At 41.8% G+C, this 25,891-nt stretch overlaps 1 protein-coding gene across 5 annotated transcripts in view; it reads right to left on the bottom strand.

The window, feature by feature from the left end:
• Window positions 1-11,740: 11,740 nt before the first annotated feature.
• Window positions 11,741-25,891, bottom strand: part of CDK19 (cyclin dependent kinase 19) — a 166,957-nt gene continuing 152,806 nt past the window's right edge. For 4 of the 5 annotated variants that reach the window (XM_059176856.1, XM_059176851.1, XM_059176854.1 and 1 more), the window contains 5 exons: window positions 23,316-23,388; window positions 22,813-22,910; window positions 21,824-21,902; window positions 20,855-21,121; window positions 11,741-16,137 (listed from right to left, as the gene is read on the bottom strand). In XM_059176856.1, the coding sequence (XP_059032839.1) occupies window positions 15,970-16,137; window positions 20,855-21,121; window positions 21,824-21,902; window positions 22,813-22,910; window positions 23,316-23,388 (685 nt within the window). In that variant the 3' untranslated portion in view covers window positions 11,741-15,969. The remainder of the gene's footprint in view (window positions 16,138-20,854; window positions 21,122-21,823; window positions 21,903-22,812; window positions 22,911-23,315; window positions 23,389-25,891) is intronic. The other variant, XM_059176853.1, reaches the window with a different exon arrangement.

Here is a 25,891-nt window from a genome sequence, read left to right as displayed (position 1 = left end):
TCAGGTCATGATCTCAGGGACATGAGATCGAACACCGTGCTCAGGGGAGTCTTCCTGAGATTCTCTGTGTCTCTTTCCCTCTGCCCCACCCCCAATCATGTGCACTTGAAGTAAACACCAAATAAATAAAGAAAATCTCAAAAAAAAAAAGACATTTCTTATAAAATAAGTTTGTTGGACGGGACAGAGGTGAGCCACTGATCTGGACAATACTCTTGTCATGTCCACCTTCCCTCCATTCCTTTCATCCAACAGGGAGCCTAGACAAAACACAAACAAATAAGAGAAAACATAAGGTATTTCAGTTAAACGCCAAAGTGAATGATTCAGACTGGGTATCTAGGAAGAATCCTTCCAAAAGTTGTTTAATGGTAGCTGGAGTAACTTGGGAGATTTCTTGCAGATGGGACTTCAGCAGGGCTGTGATGGGGAATAAGACTAGGAGGAAGGAGAGGGGACCTACCCAAGTTTTGCACACAGGAAGAACTCAGTGCGAAAGAGAGAACAGGCTCAGCCCTGACAACATGTGGCAGACGCCAGGCAACCACAGGGAGACACAGGGCTGTTGTGTATGTCCTGTTTCCTACCTACAGTTCTGGCTCCGGGGCTTGTGGTGAGTTATGGATTTCACTGTGACAGCACTCTGATGATTGTTTATCATCTCAGCCTGCCCCTGCTGGGAAGGAATAAATGTTTCATTTCTAATTCAGAGCCACTAAAAATGGTAATATTAGAGTCATTCATTTAAATATTAAATAAAGGTTGCAGATCCTGGTGATAATTGTAGTAGACACTCAATATGTAATAGGCTATTGCTTTGTAACAATTAACGTTTCATAAAAAATTAACATTTCCAGAAACAATTCTTTGAATGTTCTATACTTGTGCCAATGGTTTTGAGGCTCTGACTGGTGAGAACCCCATATGTGGATGATTTTGACTGCAGATATGGGAAAAAAAAAAAAAAAGAAATTGATGTTTAAAGTAAAGACTATTTATAATGTCCCAGAAGAGAACTCCAGAGATAGGGCAGGTCTAGAGCTGGTACAATGAGCAATTCAATGCAGTTCTCAAGACTACAGGCTCTTTCCACTTTTCTTTTCAGTGATCCTTGGTATTTCTCTGCGGCTTCCAAGGCTGGCTGCCTTCATGGTCTTGAGATGGTTACCACAGTTCATATTTAGAAGTCCAGAAATAGAAAATGGAATGTTGGTGTCTTGGTTATCTTTTTAAGCTTAAAACAAATTCTCCTAAAAACCCTACCTGAAAGTTTTCCCTCAAATTTTGTTAGCCAGGATTGCATTACATGCCCATGCTTGAACCAGTAGCTTAGCAAAGGGAATGAGTCCAATGAGTTGGGTTTGGTCCAATCACTTGTCATCCTCTAGAGCTGAGGAGGGGCCCAGCCTCCATGGAAGGAGAAAGCAACCCTAGAAAGAGTAAACCAATAGGGCTTCTGACAGCAGGGAGGAAGCAGGGAAAGGCCAGGGAGGAGGCAACAACATTGTCTGCCACAACCAGGGATTTCTAAATTGGTTTCCACAGAGCATTCTTTGGAGGTGCAAGAAATAAGAGGTCTTTGGTCAATTAAGTGTGGGATGGGGTGCATTAAATCATCTTCCTGGGAATTCACAATGTCATCAGCATATTAAAGGCTCTGAGAAAACCTGTAGTTCATGTTAAACCCAGAATTTCCAGATGTGTGTAAACTTTTGATTGTGAAAACCTGTGAACAACCCAACAGGAGTAGTGTTTCGTGAAACGTCTGTTTGTGAGACACTGGGTTGGGTTGGCTATTGGATCCTTGTTCAGCTTTTGTAATATTTTGAGTTGGATTTAGGTGTTAATAAGTTTTATGTGTCAATGCACTTATAAGAAAATTTTGGACAGTTTTATTTTAGAATGTTTTGCTACTTTTTTAAAAAACCTTAAAAATGTTGCAAAATTCATTTGTTCCCTTCTCCAAATTAGAAAGGGTGTGGTGGCAGTGGTAGGCTGGAGACCAACTTGTTTGCTGAAACTAGATCTGGTGTAAAGATCTAGATTCTAGATCTATTGTTTTCATTCTTAGCCTCTGGAGCAAACAAAAGTTAATTCTGCTGGCCAGGGTAAGCTCCAGATAAGCTGTCCAGCCTTTCTGTTATTTTGTTTTCCCACAGAACACAGGGTCAGGAATAATCCAAAGAGACTATCCAAGTCACATGGTACATAGCCCACTCCAAGGGCAATACAACAGTTAATAGTTTCCAAAATGAGGGTATGTGGCCTCGCTTAGGTTCACTAACCACTTAGAACAGTTTCAACTTGGGAAGTTGCTCTATATGCTCAACCTGATTCTTTACAGCTCACTCACAAATGCAACTGAACGTTGACTATGTGTGTAAGGCCCTAGAATTTCAAAGGTGAACAAAACCAGAAGCATGGTCCTTGCTTTAAAAAGTGCACTATCAGGGCGCCTGTGTGGCTCAGTCAATTAAGCATACAACTCTTGGCTTCAGCTCAGGTCATGATCTCACGGTTTTGAGATCAAGCCCCATGTGGGGCTTTGAGCTCAGCACGGATTCTGCTTGAAATCCTCTCTCCCCCTCTGCCCCTCCTGCTCGTGCTCTCTCTCTCCCTTTGAAATAAATGAATAAACGTTCAAAACAAGAACAAAACAACAAACAAGTGCACTATTTAGTTGATGTCACGATACAAGTCCAAATGTTAACATGATACCAGGATAGCTAAATGATGCAGGCAACTTCACCAGAGAAGCCACCAGAGAATATTAATTAAGACTACAGGAGACACACCCTGAATTGCTGTCTAAAAACTTATTTTCCTTTTTCCAATTTTCACTGGAAATAAAGAGCGTGTTACAACAAATTGTATAAGAATTTTCACATAATTTCGTTGTTGGAAGCCCCCACTTAACTAGTTCTTTGGATCATTTTCCTATGAAAGTTCCTATGAATTACAAATGAGTAATTATATATGAAAACTATGTACACACATATATTATAATCAAAGCTAAGCTCTTTTTTCTTAATATGGATGGGGAAACAAATATAAACCTATTCCTTGTTTATACAGAAAGAAGTACGTGGGAAAGTGGTTTTTGAAAAGATTTTTTAGATGCATGTGTACAATTGAAGTGCTCATGATTAAGAGAGCTTAATACATTTCTACAAATACCTTAGGGGGAAAATGCCTTTGTATTTTCCGGCCCCCTCTCCTCTGCTCCATGCCCTATTTTCATCTGGACCTTCTCTTTCCTTTTACGCTGTAGCCTAGGCCCTGCTCAATTTGGATGTTGATGGCTTTCTAGAAGGGAACTTTGTTTTATTGGTTTGGAGTTTGGGCTCCGCTCGCTCCCACTCCACAGGCCTTTCCTCCATGTCACTCCCCAGCAGACTGGAGTCTCACCTGCTAAGGGCTGCTCTTCTCAGTGGGACCCCTCATGTTGTCTAGGTACAGAGAGAGGATCTCTTTCCCTTTCTTTCTTCCCTCCTGCCCCTTGAGTGCCTCATACCATCCAAACTCAGCCTATGAGAGCTAAAGGGCAAAACCCAAGAGCTGTTTTTACTCCTGGTGGTCTTTCTCCAATGAGTGATACAAAAGTGTTGATAGTGAAGGGGTTTGCCAGTCTCTGGACTGTGTCTTTGTGAGATGTGATGACTCAGGAATTGGAAGTACAGATGGTAACTTAGAAGAACCACAGTGAGGAACTGGAGGAACTATGTTCTCTTTGGCCCTAGATTTTGTGGGTGGCTTCTGCTTCATGTTGCAATTTCATGTCCAGAAAAGATAGTTGCTCTTATTGGTGTAATCATAGCTACAGATGGTATAGAAACAGTATCTAATGCATCTATTCTCTCCTTTTTAAGTTTTTATTTATTTCTTTAAGATTTATTTATTTTAGAGAGTGTATGAGTGCGTAAGAAGGAGGAGGGGCAGAGGGAGAGAGAACCCTCAAGCAGACTCCCTGCTGAGCATGGAGCAGGTCACAGGGCTTGGTCCCAGGACCGCAAGATCAGGACCTAAGCCAGAACTAACTGAGCCACCCAGGCACCCCTAAAGTTTTTATTTCAACTCCAGTTAGTTAACACAGAGTATAATATGAATTTCAAGTGCACACTGTAGGGAAATGTGGGAAAGCAAGAGAAAAAGTGATGGGTATTGCCACCAAAACACAATGAAAGAGTCCCTCATCTTTTGATGGTGTTTCCATAACGAACGAACCCAGATGCTTGTTATAGAGCCCCCTGCTTCTAAGAGTGCTCCTTGGCACAATGGGTGGTGTTTTTGGCATTCAAATGGCTGACCAGTAATCTGTGTAGATATAGACGTCATTCTCTGTACAAAGAGAGAGCATCAAATAAAGGAGATGAAGGGTAGTAAACTTCCTATTTATACTAGAAATGCATTCAAGCACATAGAAATTTCAGAGGAAGGAGTAAACCAACAGAATTCACATTTACTGCGAGCCTACTACGGGCCAGGCATTCTTCTGGGCACAACACATATTAAATGATTTAATTCTTAAACTCTATGAGGTAGATGCTTTTTTTGCATCTAAGATCAGAGAGGTTCAGTAACTTATCCAAGGCCACATAGCTCAAAAGAAGAAGTGCTGGGTTTCAAGCCTAAATTTGTCTTCAAAACTCATGTTCTTCCTCTCATGCCATGTTAATATGACTGATTATCACAACTCAGGGATCATTAGAGGCTATAAATGGAAATTATCCCAGTGATTTTTAAAGTAACCTTTATGCCCAACATGAGGCTCAAACTCATGACTCTGAGATCAAGCATCCCATGCTCTGCCAACAGAGCCATGCAGGTGCCCTAGGCCTGTGATATTTCACCAGCTCAGTTTTTATGGGGTCTTTTCTGCAATGTGGTGAAAATATAATGGGAAACACCATGAAATCAAATCATGGGGACCTTTGGTGAATCGAGGTTTTTCTGTTCTTGACATGAGAAATATACTTCCTTCCCCTGAAATGTCAAGTTCAGAGATTAGGTTCCCTCAAACACTTGTGAAGCTGTCACATGGGGTAACTACGAACCTCTTTGCTCCTACACCTACTGTCCTCATTGATATTCAGTGCACTGACACCACAACTACACAGAGTTTCAAGGAAAATACACATTTTAAAAAAGGACTGTCATTAACAAAACCTGAAGAAGACTTTGTATTTCGTGCTCAGGAAACAAAAAAAGATTTTTATATTTATGTGAGATAATCTATTTGCTTCTCCCTAATCCTAAAGAATGAGGTTCATTTAGTACTCAAGGACCACATGGTTTCCTGGCAAGGTTAGAAGCGTTAAATAGACTTCCAAAAAAGGAATGTCAAAGGAGTCAAAGGCCATGCAGAAGACAAGAGGCCCAAGCAGAGCAGGAGAGGGGAGAGAAACTGACTCATTGAAAGGAGAACCAAAATACATTTTTTTAAGGAACAAGACAGGAGCGCCTGGGTGGCTCAGTCAGTTAAGCATTCAAGTCTTGATTTCGGTTCAGGTCATGATTCAGGGTCCACAATCAGTAGGGAATCTGCTTGAAGATTCCCACCCTCTGCTCCTGCCTCCATGCTCTTTCTCTCTCTCAAATAAATTTTATTTATTTATTTATTTAGTAAAAGGAGTCAAGACACTATTTTTGGCCTATCAGATTTGTACATAATTTAAAGACTGCTCATAATGAATTTTGGTAAGGCTAAGGGACAGGGACACTCACACAAATTACTGGCGAAAATAAATTAATCTAGCCTTTTTAGAAGGCAATTCGGGAGTATATGTAAGAAGAGTATGGTACAAGTCTGGAGTTCTCAAACTCTAGCATGCATCAGAATCACCTGGAGGTTCATCATAACCGAAGTGCTGTGCCCCTCCCCCAGATTCAGAAGTATGGGGGAGAGTCAGAGAATTTGCATTTCTAACAAGTTCCCCCATGATGCTAATACAGCTGGTCTAGAGAATACACTTAGAGAACTACTGGTGTAGATGGCTGGGAGTCTGGCTCTGATGCTTGTCAGTTAGTTGTGTGACCTACACAAGTTACTTAACCTCTCTCAGTTTTTTGTTTTTTGTTTTTTCATTTATTAAAAATGGGGACGACAGGGTACCTGGCTGGCTCAGTCAGTGGAGAGTGCAACTCTTGATCTTGGGATCATGAGTTTGAGCTCCACGTTGGGTGTAGAGATTACTTAAAAATAAAATCTTAAAAAAAAAAATGGGGGCAATAAATAGTGTCTACCTCAGAGAGTTGTGAGAATTAAAAGTTAATAAATGTAAAGTGCATGTGGGAAGTACTCACACTAAATGTTAGCTCAATAAATGTTTTAATTTTGAGGGCACCTGGGTGGCTCAGTGGGTTGAGCCTCTGCCTTTGGCTCAGGTTGTGGTCTTAGGGTCCTGGGATCGAGCCTCACATTGAGCCCTCTGCTCAGCAGGGAGCCTGCTTTCCCCCTCCCACCCCCGTCTCTCTGCCTGCCTCTCTGCCTACTTGTGCTCTCTCTATGTGTCAAATAAATAAATAAAATCTTTTAAAAAAATAAAATAAATGTTTTAATTTTTTATTAAGATTTTACTTATTTGAGAGAAAGAGAGAGAGTGCATGTGTGCACACAAGCACACACGTGCATCATCAGGGAGGTGGGGCAGAGGGAGACTCCAGAGGAGCTGGGTGCCTGATGTGGGATTCTATTCCAGGACTATGACATCAAGACCTGAGCCAAAGGCAGACACTTAGCTGACTGAGGCACCCAGGTGCCCTTCAATATGTTTTCTTAATTAAAAAGTTCATTCTTTTTGATTGGACAGTTCCATCTCTAAGTATGTATCTCCAGAGAAATATTTATATTACAACCTAGATGAAATAAATTTATTTAAAAATATAGCTTAATAAAATATTCTTGACTCAAGAAGAAAAAATATAGCTCCATAAACATTAGAGTAATCCCAACTTATAATGAAAATGTTTCTCATAAAGAAAACGCTGGGGGGCACCTGGGTGGCTCAGTGGGTTAAAGCCTCTGCTCGTCTCAGGTCATGATCTCAGGGTCCTGGGATGGAGCCCCGTATCGGGCTCTCTGCTCAGCAGGGAGCCTGCTTCCTCCTCTCTCTGCCTGCCTCTCTGACTCCTTGTGATCTCTGTCTCTGTCAAGTAAATAAATAAAATCTCCAAAAAAAGAAAGAAAGAAAGAAAGAAAGAAAGAAAGAAAGAAAGAAAGAAAGAAAGAAAGAAAGAAAACGCCGGAAGTCCTCACTGGTGTCTTCTACCAAACTGTTTAAGGAAGAAATAATATAAGTATTGTACAAACTCTGTCAGACAACAGAAGAAGACATAACATTTCCCAAATAATTTTATGTGTCCTGCATAACGTTGACACTAAACTTGACCAGGACATCACAAGATAATTAGAGACCAATATCCTTCATGAATATAGATAGAAAAATTCTTTTTTTTTTTAATACAAAAATTCTTAACAAAATATTAGCAAATCTGTTGTCAAAAATCGACCTTTGTGCTCTGGAGCCAAAATATGTAATGCAAAGACAGAGTTTGGGTATAAAGAGGAACAATAGCTTTATTGCTTTGCTAGGCAAAGGAGGTTGCCTTCAAAACTGCAAACCCGCCCAGAGGAAGGGGCTGGGAGTTTTACAGAGAAATACAGGATCTAGCCAGTTTGGGTAGGAATTGTGTACGTGCTGGCAGCCTCCCTTGCCATGTCTTCAGGGTGGGATCAGGTTCGCGAAACAAAAGGCTAAGATGGGAGGGGAGGTTTGCAGAAGAGAGGGAAAAGGTTATTTAAAGGTTTATGCATTTCTTTTTGAGAGAGAGAAAGAGTGTGTGCGCGCACATGTGCAAGTAGCGGGGAGGAGCAGAATCTTTCTTTTTTTTTTTTTTTAAGATTTTATGTATTTATTTATTTGACAGAGATCACAAGTAGGCAGAGAGGCAGGCAGAGAGAGAGAGAAGAGGAAGCAGGCTCCCTGCTGAGCAGAGAGCCCGATGCGGGGCTTGATCCCACTGAGCCACCCAGGCGCCCCAGAATCTTTGAAGCAGGCTCGCCAATGAGTGCGAGCCCCACTCGGGGTGCTTTATCTCACAACCATAAGATCATGATCCTAAGATCCTGACCTGAGCTGAAACCAAAAGTAGGATGCTTAACCAACTGAGGTGACTTTAAAATTGAGCTTTGCTGAAGCCTGAGTGTAGCCATTTTGATTTTGTTCCACTTTCTGCTTTTAAGCAATTTCAAATCAAACCTAGCAAATTAGAAGAAATGGTAATACACTGTGACCAAAATCTGTATCAGTTTCCAATGTTTGTTGTAACAAATTACCACAAACTTGGGGGCTTAAAACAACAGAAACGTATTCTTTCCCAGTTCTAGAGGCCAGAAGTCTGAAGTCAGTGATGGCAAGGCCACATATCCTCCAGAGGCGAAAAGACAATTCATCCTTGCCTCCTCTAGTTTCTGGTGACTAAGAGCATTCCTTGGCTTGTGGCTACATCACTCCAGTCTCTGCTTCCATCTTCACATCACCTTCTCTTTGTGTTGATCCCAGGAATGCAAGGCTGTTTTAACATCTAACAAACAGTCCATGTCCACATCCTGCATATTTCCCCTCACTTGAGCAGGGCTTGTGGAAAGGATGGAATAGTCCTATTGGTGATTACATTAGATTATACAAAACCCCACTGCAACAGACCAATGAGGAATTTTCCTGGTGGCCCTAAAGAAGCCAACCACTGTGTTTTCGAGAAGGCCACATGGCAAAGTACAGTCTCTAGGAGCTAAGAATGGCTCTCTACAGACAGACAGATCCTACAACCACAGGAGCTGAATTCTGCCAAAAACCAATGATCTTAGAAGAGAACCCTAACCTTAGATGAGTTCAAAGTCCCAGTTGCCACCTTGAAATCTGGTGAGACCCTGAACAGAGGACCCAGTCAACATAGGACCATACTCCTTACCCTCAGAAACAGTGAGATCACAAACTTGTGTTGTGTTAAGCCAAAAAAAATTTTTTTAAGTTTATTTATTTATTTAAGTAATTTCTCCACCCAACATGGGGCTCAAACTCACAACCCCAAGGTCAAGAGTTGCATGCTCTTCTGACTGAGCCAGCCAGGAGCCCTTGGCTGAACATATCTTTTAATGTAATTCGTCATATTAACAGCATAAAGGAGAAAAATCATACAATCATCTCATATGCAGGAAAGGCACTTAACAAAATTCAGCACCTGTTTGTGATTAAAACTCTTGTCAAAACAGAAGTAGAAGGAAACTTCCTCCATTTGATTTAGGGCATCTATGAGAAACCTTTATCTAACATCATACATAGTGGTGAAATATAGAATAGTTTCTCTCTAAGACTGAGAACATTACAAGGTGTTCACTCATACCAGTTCCAGTCAACATTGTATGGGACCTGCTATCCCATGCATTTAGGCAAGAAAAATAAATAAAATTCCTTTAAATCAGGGAGGAAGCAGTACAACTGTCTTTATTCACAGATGACATGATTGTAAATCTAAGGGAATCCTCTCATATTAGAACAGTGAAATTGGCAATGTTGCAACAGGATATCAAGGCAATATGCAAAACCTGATTGTATTTCTCTATATAGCAACAAATAATTACAAAGTGAAATTTCACCCCTCAAAAATTCTACCTTCCATAGAACACTAGAGAACAAGGATTGCCTTTTCTCCAGTTTCCAATTACCTGTTCCTCATTTCCATCTGAGATCTCATCAGAATGGCCTTTATGTCCATATTTCTACCAACACTCTGTTCATGATTACTGTTGTGTTCCCTAAGAAGACGGAAGCTCTCTCTCCCGCTCTCCTCTTTTCTTTCTGAGCCCTCACCCGAATTGCCTCTAACATTTCTCATTTCGGCCACGCACCTCAGACTCCTCCAGCCTCCCGTTATGCCCCAGTTTCAAAGCTGCTGCCACACTTTTAGGTACTTGTTACAGCAGCAGCCCATTTCTTGGTACCAAAATCTGTATTAGTCTGCATGAACTGCTGTGACAAAATACCATAGACTAGGTGACTTCAACAACAGAAATTTATTTTCTCACGGCTCTGGAGGCTGGGAAGTCCAAGATCAAGGGCTGGCAGGGTTTGGTTTCTGGTGAAGGCTATCTTCCTGGCTTGCAGATGACAACCCTTTTCCTGTGTCCTCACATGGTAGGGAGAGAAGGCTGTGGGGAGAAGGAAGAGAAAGTCGGGGAGGGAGGGCGCAAGGTAAAAAGGAGAGGGAAGAAAGCTCTCTGCTATCTTTTCTTATGAGAAAATTAATATGATTAGATCTGGGTTCTGTCCACCCTCCCCAACCACAGTCTTATCCTTATGACTTCATTTAACTATAATTACTTTGATAAAGGCCATGTCCAAATACAGCCACAAATACGGAGGATAACGGACACATTTGGTTCATAATAGCATCTTGATGTGAAAAAATTCAGTAGTATTTTCTGAAAAAAAAAATCTAAGCAGCAGAAAGTCTGAAAAAGCAGAATGTACCTAATACATCTTAATGTTGTCAGTATTTTCATCTCTTTCCCTTATATTCTCTCATTGATAACAAATGAACAAATGTTTCTGATGGGCATGTGTTTTGCTGGTCCAAGATGGCTTTCTACTGCCTGAGAGATAAAATGATGCTATTTGAGGTGTTAAAATGGAATATGAGGGGCGCCTGGGTGGCTCAGTGGTTTAAGCCTCTGCCTTCAGCTCAGGTCATGATCTCAGGGTCCTGGGATCGAGCCTCACATGGGGCTCTCTGCTCAGCGGGGAGCCTGCTTCCCCCTCTCTCTCTGCCTGCCTCTCTGTCTACTTGTGATCTCTATCAAATAAATAAATAAAAATCTTTTTAAAAAATGGAATATGATCCAGGAATTCTATGCCAAGGTAATAAAAAAAAAAAATGATGCGAATGACTTGCCCTACTAATTGTTCTGTGTTGGGGATCATGACAGGTGCTGGGAGTGCAGGAGGAGTAAAACCCAGGGGGCTGCCTGGGAAGAACTTACAGTTGGCCAAGGACACAGACCTGTCCTTTCAAAGTGATTTCCCCAGGAGTGGTAAGGGGCTTGTGCAGTCGTCCACATTCTCTTATTCAGGTGGCTGGTTAGAAAGGCACCTATGGTCAAAGAATAGTCTTCCAAGGGAAGCTCTGCTCTCCAAATAGCACCATATTGAATACACATATGGTCTGTGCCAAGCTGTGAAGCGTGGACATGTGCAGTATCTATTTTAAATAGAAATGCAAGTTTTGTGTTTGTGCCCCTTAAATATTCTTCAGTTCACTCCATGATGCCCTTGACTTTTGGAGTAACCATGTTAGGTTCATCAAATAAATTATAAGGGACATCCCGGTAAAACAGAGCATTCTTGTAAAAAGAAGTAGAACCCATTGCCTCTCTACCCACAAAATGCCGCGTATTTGTTTTTTTCTAAAAGGCCATTCTCATCTTCCTTTTTTAATAAAAAGGATGTTTTCCTGAGAAATGTTTTAAAAACTGTGATTTTGGTTCGGAGGCATATGTAAGCAGTGTGTCTGTGGTTTTGTGACATCATAAGCATCCTGAATAAAATAACATATTGCAACTTCCAGGGAGACTTTGCATCTCTGCAGGATGAGTTTCATCTGAAAAGCTTTTAGGCATGCAGATAAAATTTTGACACTAAAACTTATTCACAGTCTTCCTAGACTCAAAAAATCCACCAAGAAACAAAGTCAATTAAATTTTATTACAACCAAGAATATAAAATAAATGCAATGTAATTTATTTTAGCTTTAACAGTCATCTCAAGAAGGGTGTCAGGACAACTCAAATGCGGGGAAACACTCTGGACTCCAAAGTGGCTGCTCTCCTGCCCCCCACGGAGCTCACTTGCTGGGGGGACAGCTGGCTCTGAGTGCACACCTCGCCGCAGAGTGTGGGAAGCGTACGCGGTCATCTCTATAATCATAGAAAGAGGGGTGCGTGCAGAAAATGGCTGAAAGAAGAGACAAAGACAGGTACACTTCACAAACAGGAATTATGGGAGTTACAAACTAGGCAGTTGAGAAAGGATATACTACATAACATATATAAAAAGTACTTTAAATTGCTGTTAAAAAGGACATCTTCAGTCCAGATTTTGTGTAATACTTTTAGTGTCTACACAGACAAATCTTTAAAAAAATTAAATAGTATTAATTTACTAAATATTTAGGAGATAACAGTGCATTAAGGATTTTTTTCAATATAATACATACATATCACTCCTTTGCAGTGATAGCACAGAAGAGTAAGTATGGCCTTAGGTACAACACATTTCTTTAAAAAAATCCTAAAACAATGAACTTTGCTTTATGGTATCTGTGACTACTCTTGAAGATGATGGGGCCTAAACTGCTAGGTTTGATATAAAACGTTACTTAATCCTTGAATCCTTCGAGCCTCCTTCAGGCTAACTGCTGTCTTAGTGCCTTTCTCCATTCCCTTGAAAGAGATCACCGGAGAGTTAAGGATTTCCAATTTTCCTAGAATTTTTCCTTCATTGTAGAGTGTCTGCCACATCGTTTTATTCAAAAGCAGATTAAGCTGCAAATCCTTTTGCCCGACGATTTTTCCTATTCCCTGGAGCAGAGAAAACAGCTTCGTTTCAGAGGCATCCACCCAGCAGCGGCTTCACCATGAGTGAGGCAGTGAACATGGAGGTAAGCGTCGTCCCTTTCCATTCATTCTTCAATGTCAGTTAGGTTCACAAGAGCGAAAGAGTAGTGCAGAAGGCCAAAATTCTAAGTACTAAAGTTTTAAAACCACACAGATATAAAAATATACATGCCCTTGGTTTTCGTATGTTACTGCACGACCTACTATCATCACGAAGATTGCTTCAGCCTCGTAGAAACAGCCCTGCCACCAGGCTACCTTACCCTGGAGCTGGCTCTCCTGAAACTAGAATCCCTTTTCCCAAACACACAGCTCACCAGAAAGCTATTTGGAAACTAATTTGTAATATGGAGGGCAGAGAACTTGTATTCCTTCCTTCCTTTCAAATAGCCTCCCTCTGTTTGGGTATTCTCATGGCTTGGGGGAGGGGGACTCCCTGCGTTCTCAGGGAACAAGACAGTAATGCGTCTTCTAAGAGAAATGAGGTCATTTGGGGACTACAAAGGTAAATTTTAACCTCAAAAGGCGTCGCAGAGCTCCCTCAAGGTCCCACAGTTTAGGGTCCATAAGAATGTTAAAGGCTTTGTTCCCGTTTGCAGGGAAAAGGAAATCATGAGTCTAAATTATTTCAAGGGTACTGGGCCCAACTGGCACCTCCAACTCTGAGGCAAGAACGGGAAGAAAAGGGCCAGTACCAGCACAGTGACCAGAATAATGCGGGCATCTGCCTGTATCCTGGAGAACACCATGGACTAGAAAAACGGATGGTACCCCTCATGGATTCTGCATCAGTTCTGCCAATAAACTTAGCTATCTGCAAGGAAAGCAGGGTACTCCTGTGATTACATAAGCACGTATCACAAGAACAGTATATCAAAGTTGCTTATAAAGTATGAAGGGGCGTGGTATTTTGGTCTACACCCATAGGTGGGCTTTCCTCTTATTAACTCTAAGTGCCCCCCCCCCCCCCCCCCCGCCCAGGGCAGCCACGGGGCTTCTGTTTTCCCTGTAATTTCCCACAACCACTTCAGAAGTGCATTCTGCTTATAAGGGCCACCAACTGTTGTTGAGAGGCTGCTGTGAACATTTCAAAGCCACATTAATGCCTGTTGTGATATTTAATCGCTGGCCTTCTCTAAGGTCAATAGAAACCTCTCGATAACACTATCACACAGCAGCTTTGGAAATGATAACCCTAACCAAGTGAGTTTAGAAGTAAACGAAAGGACCCTCATACTCTTATAAGCCAGTCCTCTCATCCCAGGAGAACTTGCGGTTGTGGAATGGACCCTAAGCTCCTTAAGGACAGCAAGTATGTCTTGCCCTTTGAGTCTCCCAGCCGGAATGGCCCTGGGCACATGGTGATGGGGCAGCGAGCAGCTGATGGCCAATAACTCTGGACAGTGAGACTTCAGGGCACAGGAAAGAATTTTATACAGGCAGCTATGTTATGCAAAGGGCTATTAATTTCCCATTTTAAAAAAAATGGAAGGGGTGAATTACCATTGAGACAATCAGAAAATTCCTTCCAATGGAACATGCCAACTGCTTCATCTTCCATGTTCATGAGTGTCACTATATAGCTTCTATTATTAATAAGCATTATTATGCTGAGATCAGTAAGGTCCTTGCTGGCTACAGTATCACATTAATAGTGCAAAATGTATACTGGCTTCTGTCTAAAATCTTATTTGTGTATGGACCCAGAGTATCATAACCAGGTAGATAAGTTCACAAATAGTTTTAAAAAAATGCATATAGCTTGCATATACAACAATCAGCTATTTCTTCTAGCTCAAGAAAACATTTAAAACAAGGCTGGTGCTGCTAATAGCATTCAGAAGAACACAAATTTCTTGCCCCTTACATTACAATGGGAGCTCTAAGTCTTTACATTTCCTGTGACTCTGGGAAGTGAGGGGCTCCTTTCCCTGGCTGAGAAAGAACTCAGCCTCTAATTCATAGATCCTGGAAATGTATAGTCGTGTATACTATCTGCCCACAGTTTTTTAGGCACAATTATTAAGTTTTCTCCTAGGGGCAAAGAAAGCATTCAGTGCAATGAAAAGATTCTTGATAGAATTAAGTTTCAGTTAACAACAGCAAAATTATGCATACATAATACATCCTCGAAACATGAATAAAACCTAAATTTTTAACATGCTTTAAAAATAGTCACTCTATGTCTAATGTAAATATGAATGGAGAACACTGCTCTTTATTTTAGAAGCAGGCTAAGTTGCAAATGAATTTGCAGGCTTCTGTTTGAGTACTCTTGATTATGTAAGAAAGTTACTCAAGCTAACCCCCAACGTGAAGAAACCAACAGTTCTTTAGAGAAGCCAACTTTATGTACAATACACACCAAAAGCTTTTCCTTCAAAGGTAAGTAACACATCCTTTGATCGATGTTACTCCTTAAAGAAACCCTAGTGCAGTTAATACTCTCTTCTGCTTTCTGGTGTGGGGCACCAGAGGGCTGCAGTTCTTCAAAGCTCTTGAAACCCTTTTTAAGGTAGACTTAGCTACGTGACGGTTAAGTGAGAATTCTTCAGTACTGAATACTCTTCAGAACAAGGTGATTCTGGGAACTACGTTCCATATGAATGATTGATTATATAAAAACTAGCACATACTTCAGTTCTTCGCAGCATAAAGCATAGTAACTGTAAAGATCTAGGCTGTTTTGGTTGTAGGTTCCCTCAGTCCCACCGTTTGTCTTTTTTTTTTTTTTTTTAAGACCTTCCCTGAAACTAGATAAATAAAAACGTAATAGTAAAGTACTTTGGGACAGTAACAGTTCCTGTTTAAGACTTCCATGAGCAAAACAGTCATATTCTGTGAAAACAACGTAGTGCTTTAAAAGGTGCATTTTTACCTGTGTCGCTAGAGCAGTTCATGACGTATAAAACTATACACCGCTGGAGTCCTGTTTCTAAAACATTAAAATCCTATTAAAAGAGCTTTGAAAAGATAAATCATAGTGATTGCTACAGCATGAGAAAGGTGCACCAGGAAATCCTTCCAAAAAATGCTGAAGGTTACAGAAGTGAAGTGCTAGGATTAGATCAGACGCTGGAGGAGAGTCGCAGTGGAACACATGCGGGGACAGGGTGCTGCGGAGACTTCACAAAAATCTTCTTGAAGTCCATTAAGAAGACACATCAGTTAGTCCTGTAAAAGTCAGGATGGAGCCTTCCTCCTAAGTGGAGGAATTTGAGACGGCATCATCGATTGCATTTTTTTGGTTCTTTTCAACGCGGACATCATATTGCTGGAGTCTGCGCCCTGGGCCGCTGTCAGTAGCGGTGGCCCGGGTGAGACGGGTGGTACTGCGCGCTCTGCTGGGACTGAGAGGACGAGTAGCCGAGGGTGCTCTGGGACTGAGAGGACGAGTAGCCGAGGGTGCTCTGGGACTGAGAGGATCCCTGAGCGCTGCTTTGGTAATTCAGGCGAGAACTGGAGTGCTGGGGGGAAGGAAAGGGAGAAAGGGAGTCACTGGGGGAGGCAGAGAATGGCTCAGGGTGTTCATCCCGACAGCACGGGCTCCTGCTTCAGATCCACGGTAGCGCACAGCGGACGTAAGCTCCTTAATACATTTTGCGTATTTGAACACACGGCCTTCACCACTGGGACAACGTGTTTTGGCAGGCATGGAAGTGTGGGGCTGGATTTCTTTGGGGCATAAACCGCAGTGGCAAAGAAAGGCAGAGGGGAAACGCAGGCTGACCCCTGCTCTTGATACTAACTCTGCTTAGCTGTTCTTTGTGTGACTGAGATTTGCAAACAAGAATGATCAATCTGGCACTGAATTCGTGGTATTCATAATGTATCTGGATGTGCTGTTAATGTCCTCATAAGAAACGACAAAGTGATGATTAAGAAGTCATTTCTAGAGGCACCTGGGTGGCTTAGTGGTTAAGCGGCTGCCTTTGGCTCAGGTCCTGATCTCAGGGTCCTGGGATCGAGCCCCACATCAGGCTCCCTGCTCAGCGGGAAGCCTGCTTCTTTTTCTCCCACTCCTCCTCTTGTATTCCCTCTCTCACTCTCTCTCTCTCTGTCCAATAAATAAAGAAAATCTTAAAAAAAAAAAAAAGTCATTTCTAGAGAAGAGAATTTGCAGAGGTGGCAGCTACAGTGGCCTCAGCAGCACCACCCATAGGACAAAACGCGGCAGGGTGGGCGGGATGGGGCAGCAAGTGCGTTGTATAAACCTCAGGGAACATTTAGAATGAAAAAAAAAAAAAAGTTCATGCATGAGAATGCCCTCAAGAGAAAGCAGAAACAAATGATTTTAATTCAATGTTTTTTTTTTATCACCTTAAATGAAACATTCATCTTCATGGTACCAAGAGCAAATACGAAAAGTATGTTTAAAAAACCATCTATAGGGGCACCTGGGTGGCTCAGTCAGTTAAGTGGCTGCCTTCAGCTCAGGTCATGATCCCAGGGTCCTGGGACTGGACTCCCTGCTCCACAGAAAGCCTGCTTCTCTGTCTCCCCCTCCCTGCTGCTCTGCCTACTTGTGCTCTCCCCCTCTATCCTCTGTCAAATAAATAAATAAAAACCTTTAAAATAAAAAATAAAAAATCCTCTATAGAATAAGAACACCTGTCTAGTTAAAGATAAGCATAGCTGGAACCAGTGTCTTTAGCTAAGCTCAGAAGGCTGGTTTTTCCCAGGAGCAAAGTGGGAAAGAGCTTACTAATAAAACCATTACTCAGAGTAAAAAATGTAAATGACCTTGTGGTGGCACTGAGGGTTTAAGGAAAGACATATCAGCAGGGTCCCCCCGCTCAGTGTGCAAAGGCTGCCAAACCGAACTTGGAACATCTGGTCTAAGACAGCAGGGCCAGAAGATAGTCTTGGTGAAGAACAGCTCTGCCTGGCTTCTTCTCTGTTACAGAACTCTGGCTAGTTGCAGAGAGCAAGATGGAGTCACTCATGTCAAGCAGCCACTAAGGGGCCTGCAGCTACCAGATACTGCCAAACCCAGCACCAGCTGACGACACTGCAGAACTCAATCACCAGAGGCAGGGGAGGCTGGCAGGGGCCCAAGACTCACTAAATCCCTCTAAAAGGGAAGAATTTCTGCAGCACACTGTCCCACTCCTCAGACACTGACCCCTCTATGCCCGACCACTTCAAAAAGACACCTGCAGCCGAAGGCTCTGCCCGACGGATCTCTGAACAGAACTGAGTGCCGAGAGCGGCCCCGGACTGGACCGAGACCTCCTCTCAACCGCGCACCTCCAGAACTGACTTCTGGTTTGGTTCGGTAACTTCCTACCCTCTATTCTACCTCGCTTGTTGTGTGACTTGTCTTACGTTCTGCTCTGTGTGCCATGTGAGGAGCGAAGGCAATCGTGTGGTGAAAAGTCACCGAGTCTGGAATCCTGCATCTGGTTTACAATGATGTGAATCCTGCTTTGTGAGTGAATAAAGCCGACATCACGGAGAGACGCAACTTGTGCCTGCGCCTTCCTGGCGTGCTCATCACGCTAGATGTGTTAGTGTAAGAAGCCTTTCAGGCTTCCAGATTCCCATGTTTTATTTTTAAGTTTATTATGAAAAACATGTTCTTTGCACTCACAATTGCTAGGCTGGCTATGATCACTTTACTTTAGCAGATTAGATTCAGCAAGAAGGTTCCTCCACACTCGGCAAAGAACAAACGTGTTGAAATGTGAGTCACGCGTAGGTGCAAGGGGCCCTGCCACCTCCACAGCGCACAACCTCTCCAGCTGAGGCGCTGCAATATCTGCCCGTTCCATAGATGACGCTGTTTTATTTTTAAGTGGATAGCATAGTATGGGAGAAAGAAAAGCAGCTTAAAGAATTCTTGGATTTAAAAGGAATACAGTAGGATAGTAATCTGTCCATAATGAACTATTCTCAGGTGAATATAATACAGTCCAAGACACAAAGATGAACCAGTTATAAGAAAGGTTTGGTGCTCCCATAATAGGAATAAACTACTGTTGGGGCAAAACAAAATTTATAATAAAATTCAAATATGTTCATGACTACTACCCAAATAGCAAGCTGTTTTCAGTACATCAAAATGAAGCCTCGATTCGTTTCATTGTGTTTAGAGAAGAAAACCACAGGCCCAAATCGTGTCACTTAGGCCAAATCACCAAACCAGAGCTTAATACCAAAGCTAATTGCAGTTTCAACTTTCCCCAGAAATGTAGTTTACCAGGTCAGCCAGGAAATTTTCTGATGGGTACCAAAGAGTCTGCCACCTGGGCCTCTCTATTCCCCCAAAGGAACAGGAGGTAATTTGCATGTAAGACCCCCCCTACCCACCCCCTCTCCCGCTAAGGGAAAGTGACCCAGCCCAGACAATCTTTTCTACTCTTTAGCTACTCACTCTCTTACCCCGCCTTCCTTCCTAGAAAAACCTTCCATTTTATACAACTCCTAGGAGCTCCTCTCGACTTGCTAGATGGGATGCTGCCAAATTTACAGATCATTTAATAAAGCCAATTCGATCTTCAAACATACTCTGTGGAATTTTGTTTTTAGCCTGTGGAACCAGTGTCAGTGCTAGTGTGTACCCCACTGCTTGCACGGACTCTTCCAAAAGAAGTTTTCAGAGAAGACATTGTGTGATAACACATTCATTTGTAGGTATATTAAAAAATGTAAAGCCGGTTGATGGAGCTATTTATTATGTCTTTCTCATTAATGTTTCTCTTGATTCCCATTTCTTATCAGTGAGTTTATGGCTCCCTTGCTTGAGGGTTTTGTTTTTTTAATCTCCATCTTCTTTCTCCTCTTCCACCAGAACCCTGAGTCTTTTTTTTTTTTTTTTTTTTAGTTTTAAGGGTGTTTTTTTCTCCCCACCCCCACCCCCTAGATCTTATACTTTCCTTAAAAATGAGGACTTTAAAAAAAAAAAGAAAGAAAATGAGGGTTTTGTGGGTTTTTTGTTTTTCATTTTTGCAGTATTCCCTATGGTGTTCACAGGTATTTTTACCTCCCTCTTCCCAAATACTAATTATCCTTAGACTTTTTTTCCCTTTAATTTCCCAAATTAGTAGTACCATCTGTAGAGGCCACTTTTAGACAATAGGCTCGAGCAATGGGAACTTGATCAAGGCAAAAGGGCCCACAGCAACCCCCTGGCTGAACACAGGCCCCCTCAGGGAACCCACCTCAAGGAGCCACAGACCCCAACTGATCAGTGCGCTACTTACAACCAGGCACAGTTAGCGAACAAAAGGAGAATTCCATAGTCACCAAACCTCCTCACCTTCCCGCTTTTAACTACAGCCCCTGACCCACGGCCTCCTGGCACACTGCCTCTCCTGCGCTGTCCTCCACGGCTCCCTGGTGGTAGACTCAGTCCACTTCTATCTCCTTTGCTACCCTTTCACGGCCGGGACCACCAGCAGCCACTGGTTTCCACCCATCCCTGCCCCACACTTGGGAGCCCCCCTCCCATCGAGAGAGACACCACATTTCGACAGATACCACACAACTGTACGGTGTTTATCTTCATAATAAAAAGTATCTTCAATTCTCAGAAATACTTCCAGTGTGACCTTAACAGTGATTTCTGAAAAGTCTCAATCTTAATCCCTTTCTATGCTTACATGGCTACTTACTGATTATTTCCTCTCAGTGAACAGCAAATCTTTCTCAAGTATGCAGCTTATTTTGTCCAAAATAAGCCACCGCTCCTCTCTCAGTTGCTTATCTAGTTATCTTTTTCTGACCCAAAGCTGACAGGCAGCTAGAAGGATAATAGGAGAGATTTTCTTTGAGGAGGGAAACGCCTGCCTCACCTTCCCTCCTCAGGAAGGCAGGGAAAACAAGGCAAGAATGAAATGTTTTGCGATTACATGAAATATGACCAAAATGTTCATTTTCATATAATGACCTAGAAATAGGATTGTAGCATTTGTACAGTTGAACTTCAGAGTTAGGTACTACATAAGTCTAAATTGACTTCTGGGTTGCCTGGGTGGCTCAGTCCGCTGAGTGTCAGCTTTGGCGCAGGTCCACATTCTGGAGTCCTGCGATCCAGCCCCTCTGTGGGGTTTCCCACCTGCTTCTCCCTCTCCCTCTGCCTCTCCCCATTGCTCAGGTTCTCGCTTATGCTCGCCCTTTAAAAAAAAATCCTACTTCCCATTTCACAAAATGTACCCCCGTTAAAAAAACCAAGTTGAGTACCTGATAATCTGAGGGCAGAACAGGCCCACCTGAGTTTGCGCCCGAGGGCCCCAGGCGGGGCTTCTTGTTCGCAGGCACCTGACTGAGGCCCGAGTCCTGACTGTGCTGCAGGCCGGGCCCCGCACCCCCGGTGCCCGTCCCAGCCCCGCCCGCAGTCCCATTGGTCTGCGTGCTGTTCTGCTGCGGTGGGGGCGCCTGTGGGGGGGCTGCCGCCTGCTGGGGGGGCGCTGTGGGCTGCTGATGTTGGTTCTGTTGCTGCTGCTGATTCTTGGAAGAAAGAGAAACAGGTCAACTCGGTATGGAACCACATTAACAGGATGGTACTTTCTTTTCCTTTTCCTTTGCTTTGTAACAGGACATCACTTTGAGAACTTGATAACACGCACATGACTGCCCACCGAGCTGGACTAGGTGAGACACGCAAGTACTGAAGCTGGCGACGCAGCATCCCCAAAGGTCAAGAGTCCCGAGCCCCGAGCGGGATTCAGTCTCTGAAGTTCTTTTAGGATTGCGCGGTCATCTTCCACCCCAGTCCCAGACACCCCACTGGAGAGCATGCGGCACCCAGGAAGTAGTTCTGCACTCTTGGAGCGGTAATGGTCTCCATCATGAGTTTGGAAAAGCAGAGGAATAGGGGGACGGCCTGATATATTCGATTACCAGCTAAGAGAAAGATGCTTTGAAAGCAGGCGGCACAAAGTGATGGTGATGACACCCAACAAACAGAACGCACAATTAAGAATTGGGGAATAAAACAGGCTCTAAAACAAATCAGAGGTTCATTTATCTGTAAACTTACTATATTTCAAATCACAAAGTACAGCTACAATCACTTAATTAAAGTGATGTAATTAATACATACTTAATTAAAGACAGTTAAATACACAGGAATCATTAAATTATACTTCCCTAAATTCTTTCTGCCTCCTTTACTCTCTGGACGTGAAGCATATACTGTGTAGCTTATACCTTGTCACCTTTCTCTTCAGGTTCATCTTCGTTAAGGAATTCTCGTTTGGGGTACGGAATCTGGCAGCCAGCAAACACACTACAAAATCATTAAAAAAAAAAAAAAAAAAAGAATATACATCATGGCCTACAGTCTACAGTATCGGTGATCTTGTTAACTTGAAATTCCACTTTTTTTCTTAACATATTTCCCACTCTTCATCTATAACTACTATTTGCTAGATGCCTCCCAAGATAACTCAATTCAAGCAAATCAGAAAAGAATTTGTGGTGTGCCTGGGTGGCTCAGTCAGTTAAGCTCCAACTTTTCATTTTGGCTCAGGTCATGATCTCAGGGTCGTGGGATTGAGCCCTGTATTGGGCTCCGACCATGCTGGGCGTGGAGCCTGCTTAAGATTCTGTCTCCCCTTCCGGCCCGCCCTCCCCTTTCTCCCTCTCTTAAAAAACAAAACAAAATAAAAAAAGACTTCATTGTCTACATTTTAAAAATATTTATTTATTTGAGAGAGACAGAGATAGTGAGAGCGAGCATAAGTTGGAGGAGGAGGAGAACTCAGGCTCTACACTGAGCAAGGAGCCAGATATGGGGCTTGATCTTAGGACACCGAAATCACAACCTGAGCCAAAGACAGATGCTTAACCGACTGAGCCATTCAGGTGCCCCTGTTGTCTACGTTTTATACCCAATTGTATAAACTCATCTGGCTGAACTCATCTGGCTGACTGATCTAAAAGTCCCACCTGTTCTCAGCTTGAGCATTTTTCTGTAATACCAAATAACGGTGAACCCTAGAACACTTGTTTTCATTCACACCTCTCTATTGCTTTGCCTGTTTCAGAATACACGCCCTTTCTCTTGAGGACTTTTTCTCCAAGGCAGTATTCATGGAGAACTTCCGTAAGGCTGCGGTAAAGTGTTCTCTGACTTTCAGCCACCATCGAACACCCTCAACCTGGAGCAGAGGACACAGAAAATGTAGGATACATACTCTAATGTTGGCAAGGGGTCCTCCTGAAAATAGGGATCCTGCAGAGCCTGCTCCGAGGTAATTCTCTTGGTGGGATCCATAGTAAGGAGTTTCTGAAGCTAGAGTAACACATAAGAAATTGATAGCAAGTGGAAAGATCACTTATAAGTCAATGTGTTGACTTTTGTATAAATGTCTAGCAGGATAAATATCAAACACCATTTTGTGGAGCTCACCATGCTATTAATATGCTAGATGCATGTATGTGAAATTGGCAGAAATCATTAGTGTTAAAGCCCTTTAAGAATGTAATTTTTTTTTTCCTGCTGATAAATCGCTGGAAAAAATTAAGTCTAGAAGTCAAGGGGGACATCTCAAAAGAAAAATGTTTAACTTTGCCTCAACATCCACCAATTTCTTTTCTTTCTAAAGAGGAGGAGTAGCTAAGACAATTCCGTGGTGAATGGAACGAGGTGGGCTTGTGCCACGGACCCGAAGTCCCCGTCTGGAAGACAGGCACCTACCAAGAGGAACACTTTGCTGTCAGGCTTGACCTTGTGTTTCTCCATGTACTTTATGAGGCTACTGTTGGCGTACCTGCAAAGACATGACAATGACACATCACTGGGAACACTCACACATTTCATAAAATGTGTATTACTGAAGTACAGTTTACACAATTTGTATTTTTTAACGGAAAGCTCCCAGATTGGTTTTCCTATAAGGCACATGTTTAGACCACTGTTTTTTTCTGATTAATCAAAGAACACATAACCAAATATTGGTTATGTGTGAAGAAGCAGAAATTGATAAACAGCCCACATAAGAGTTTCTATTGTTACGATGGCTTTGGAAAACAATTATACATTAACCATTAGAGTTGAAAATGTGAACGACCTAAAATCTAGCAATTCCTCTCCTGGGTACATACTCTAAGAGATTCCTTTGTGCATGGATATCACAGGAGACATGAAAAAGAATGTTCTTAGCAGCATATCTATAGCAGAAAACATGTAAATAATACAAATGTCTACCAACTAAAGAATGACTACATTGTTTTATATTCACAGAATGGAATGTTACACAATAGTAAAAATGAATACAGAGGCTGAGTGGGGAATAAAAGCAAATAAAAACAGACTATAATATAATTTATATAAAGTTCAAAGATATCTTAAACTGGAACAATAATCCATCTAGAGATACAAACATCTGTGGCAAAACCAGAATAAAAAACATGGAATGAACAGGAAGGCAGGGTAGAGGGTACACAGAGCACTTCGGTAATCTTAGTAATGTTCTATTTCTTCTGTTCAAGGGTGAGTAGAGGACTGTTTGTTTTATTATTCTAAAAAGACTGTGTATCATATTTTTGTCACATATGTTCTTTCCTAAATATGAAATATTTCATATTAAAAAGGTAAAAAAATAAGTAATATATAAGTTTATGGTAGAAAATTTAGAGAATAAAGTATAGAGAAGAAAACTGAAATCACTCATGGTCCAGCCATTCAGTGATTTAAAAGAAACACACAAAAAAACCACTGTTGAGATTTTGCTAATTTTCCTGTCATTTTGGCTACATATCTATAGATGATACAAATACAGAAGGGGTTTGTTTTATTTTTATAAAATTGGGATCATACTAAACAAACTGTCCTACCTCTTTTCACTTAATAATAATAATGTTTCATAAACATTTTTCCTTGTCTAACACTACCTAAACTACTAATCTGCAATGGTTGTATATTCCTACTGTTGTTACTGATGTTGTTTCTTTCACAACAGTTAAGATATAGGGGTCCTTGTAGGTTAATCTGATCCGCATAGTAGGAGACAGTGCTGCACAGCCTATGAGAATCAGAGACCCCTTCCAGAGCCTGACTCTGGCATTTACCAGCTGTGTGATCATGGGCATTCATTAACCCCTGTGAAAGCCTTAGGTTCCTCCTCTGGAAACTTAGGATTATAACCAATACAGGGTTGTCGTGAGGACCATATGAGAAAATGCAGGTAATGGCTTAGCACCAAGCCTGACACATAGTAAGGACTTAGCCATGCGTGGCTGCTCTGACTGCTTCCATAGGAAAAATTCTTGGATTTATTAGGTCAAAGGATATGTACATTTCAAAGCCATTTGTATGTGCTCTAGAACCTTGCTACACAAAGCTGGCCCTCAGATCAGCAGCATAGGCCCCTGAGAGCCTGCATTTTTAACAAGGGCTCCAGGTGATGTGTATGTACATTAAAGTTCGAGAAACACTGAGAAACAAGGAAGCATGCCCATTTTATCATACCCTTGCCAACCCTAGGTATGTTCATTTTCAAAATCTCTGCCATATATATTAATTTAAAATTTTCTCAGGGTGCCTAGCGGGCTCAGTCGGTAGTGAATATGATTCTTGATCTTAGCGTTGTTAAGTTCAAGCTCCATCGATCACTATAGAGACTGCTTAAAGATAAAATAAAATAAATTTTTTTTTTTTTTACAATTTTGCTCCAACACCAGAAGTATTTTTATTAGCAAGGTAACCACTAAGTTTGTTAATGGGAAGAAATTTTAAAGTTTATATAGAAATGGAGTTTGTCTATGTACACATCTTTGGACTTTATGTTAAATCAACTGATTTCCTGGGTTAACTCCAGATTCTAAGTTATTTGTTTCTATCAACATATCGGGCCATGCTTACTGGAACATTCAACTTGGAAGTCAGCTTAGAGAATTCCTTTTAGTTTCACTTTCACCTTGCCTTCTACTGAGCTAATAACCCTGGATAGATTACAGAAAGTCCTATTCACTATCCTTCTCAATTCACCGAAGAGTAATTTTTTTGGTTCTTTTCATCTGATACAATGAAAGCAAGTTATATTACTTTTTATGTCATTTCAAGTCATGTTTTCTAGAATTTTTAAATTATATTTTACTTCAGTGACTCGTATGTACTCCATTAGATTTAGCTAATTTTTAATATATTCCTTTCATCTTATGTATCAGCAGTCTGCTTTCACTGGGGCAGAACCATTTGCCTTAGACATATGGGCTCTTATCACTGAGCTTTTCCTATTACTTTTCCAACTGAATTTCATTTATCTTTTAAAA

This window comes from Mustela lutreola, chromosome 6 (genome assembly GCF_030435805.1).
Source record: "Mustela lutreola isolate mMusLut2 chromosome 6, mMusLut2.pri, whole genome shotgun sequence".
In the NCBI taxonomy this organism is placed as follows: domain Eukaryota; kingdom Metazoa; phylum Chordata; class Mammalia; order Carnivora; family Mustelidae; genus Mustela; species Mustela lutreola.
This window is presented reverse-complemented; position numbering and strand designations above follow the sequence as displayed.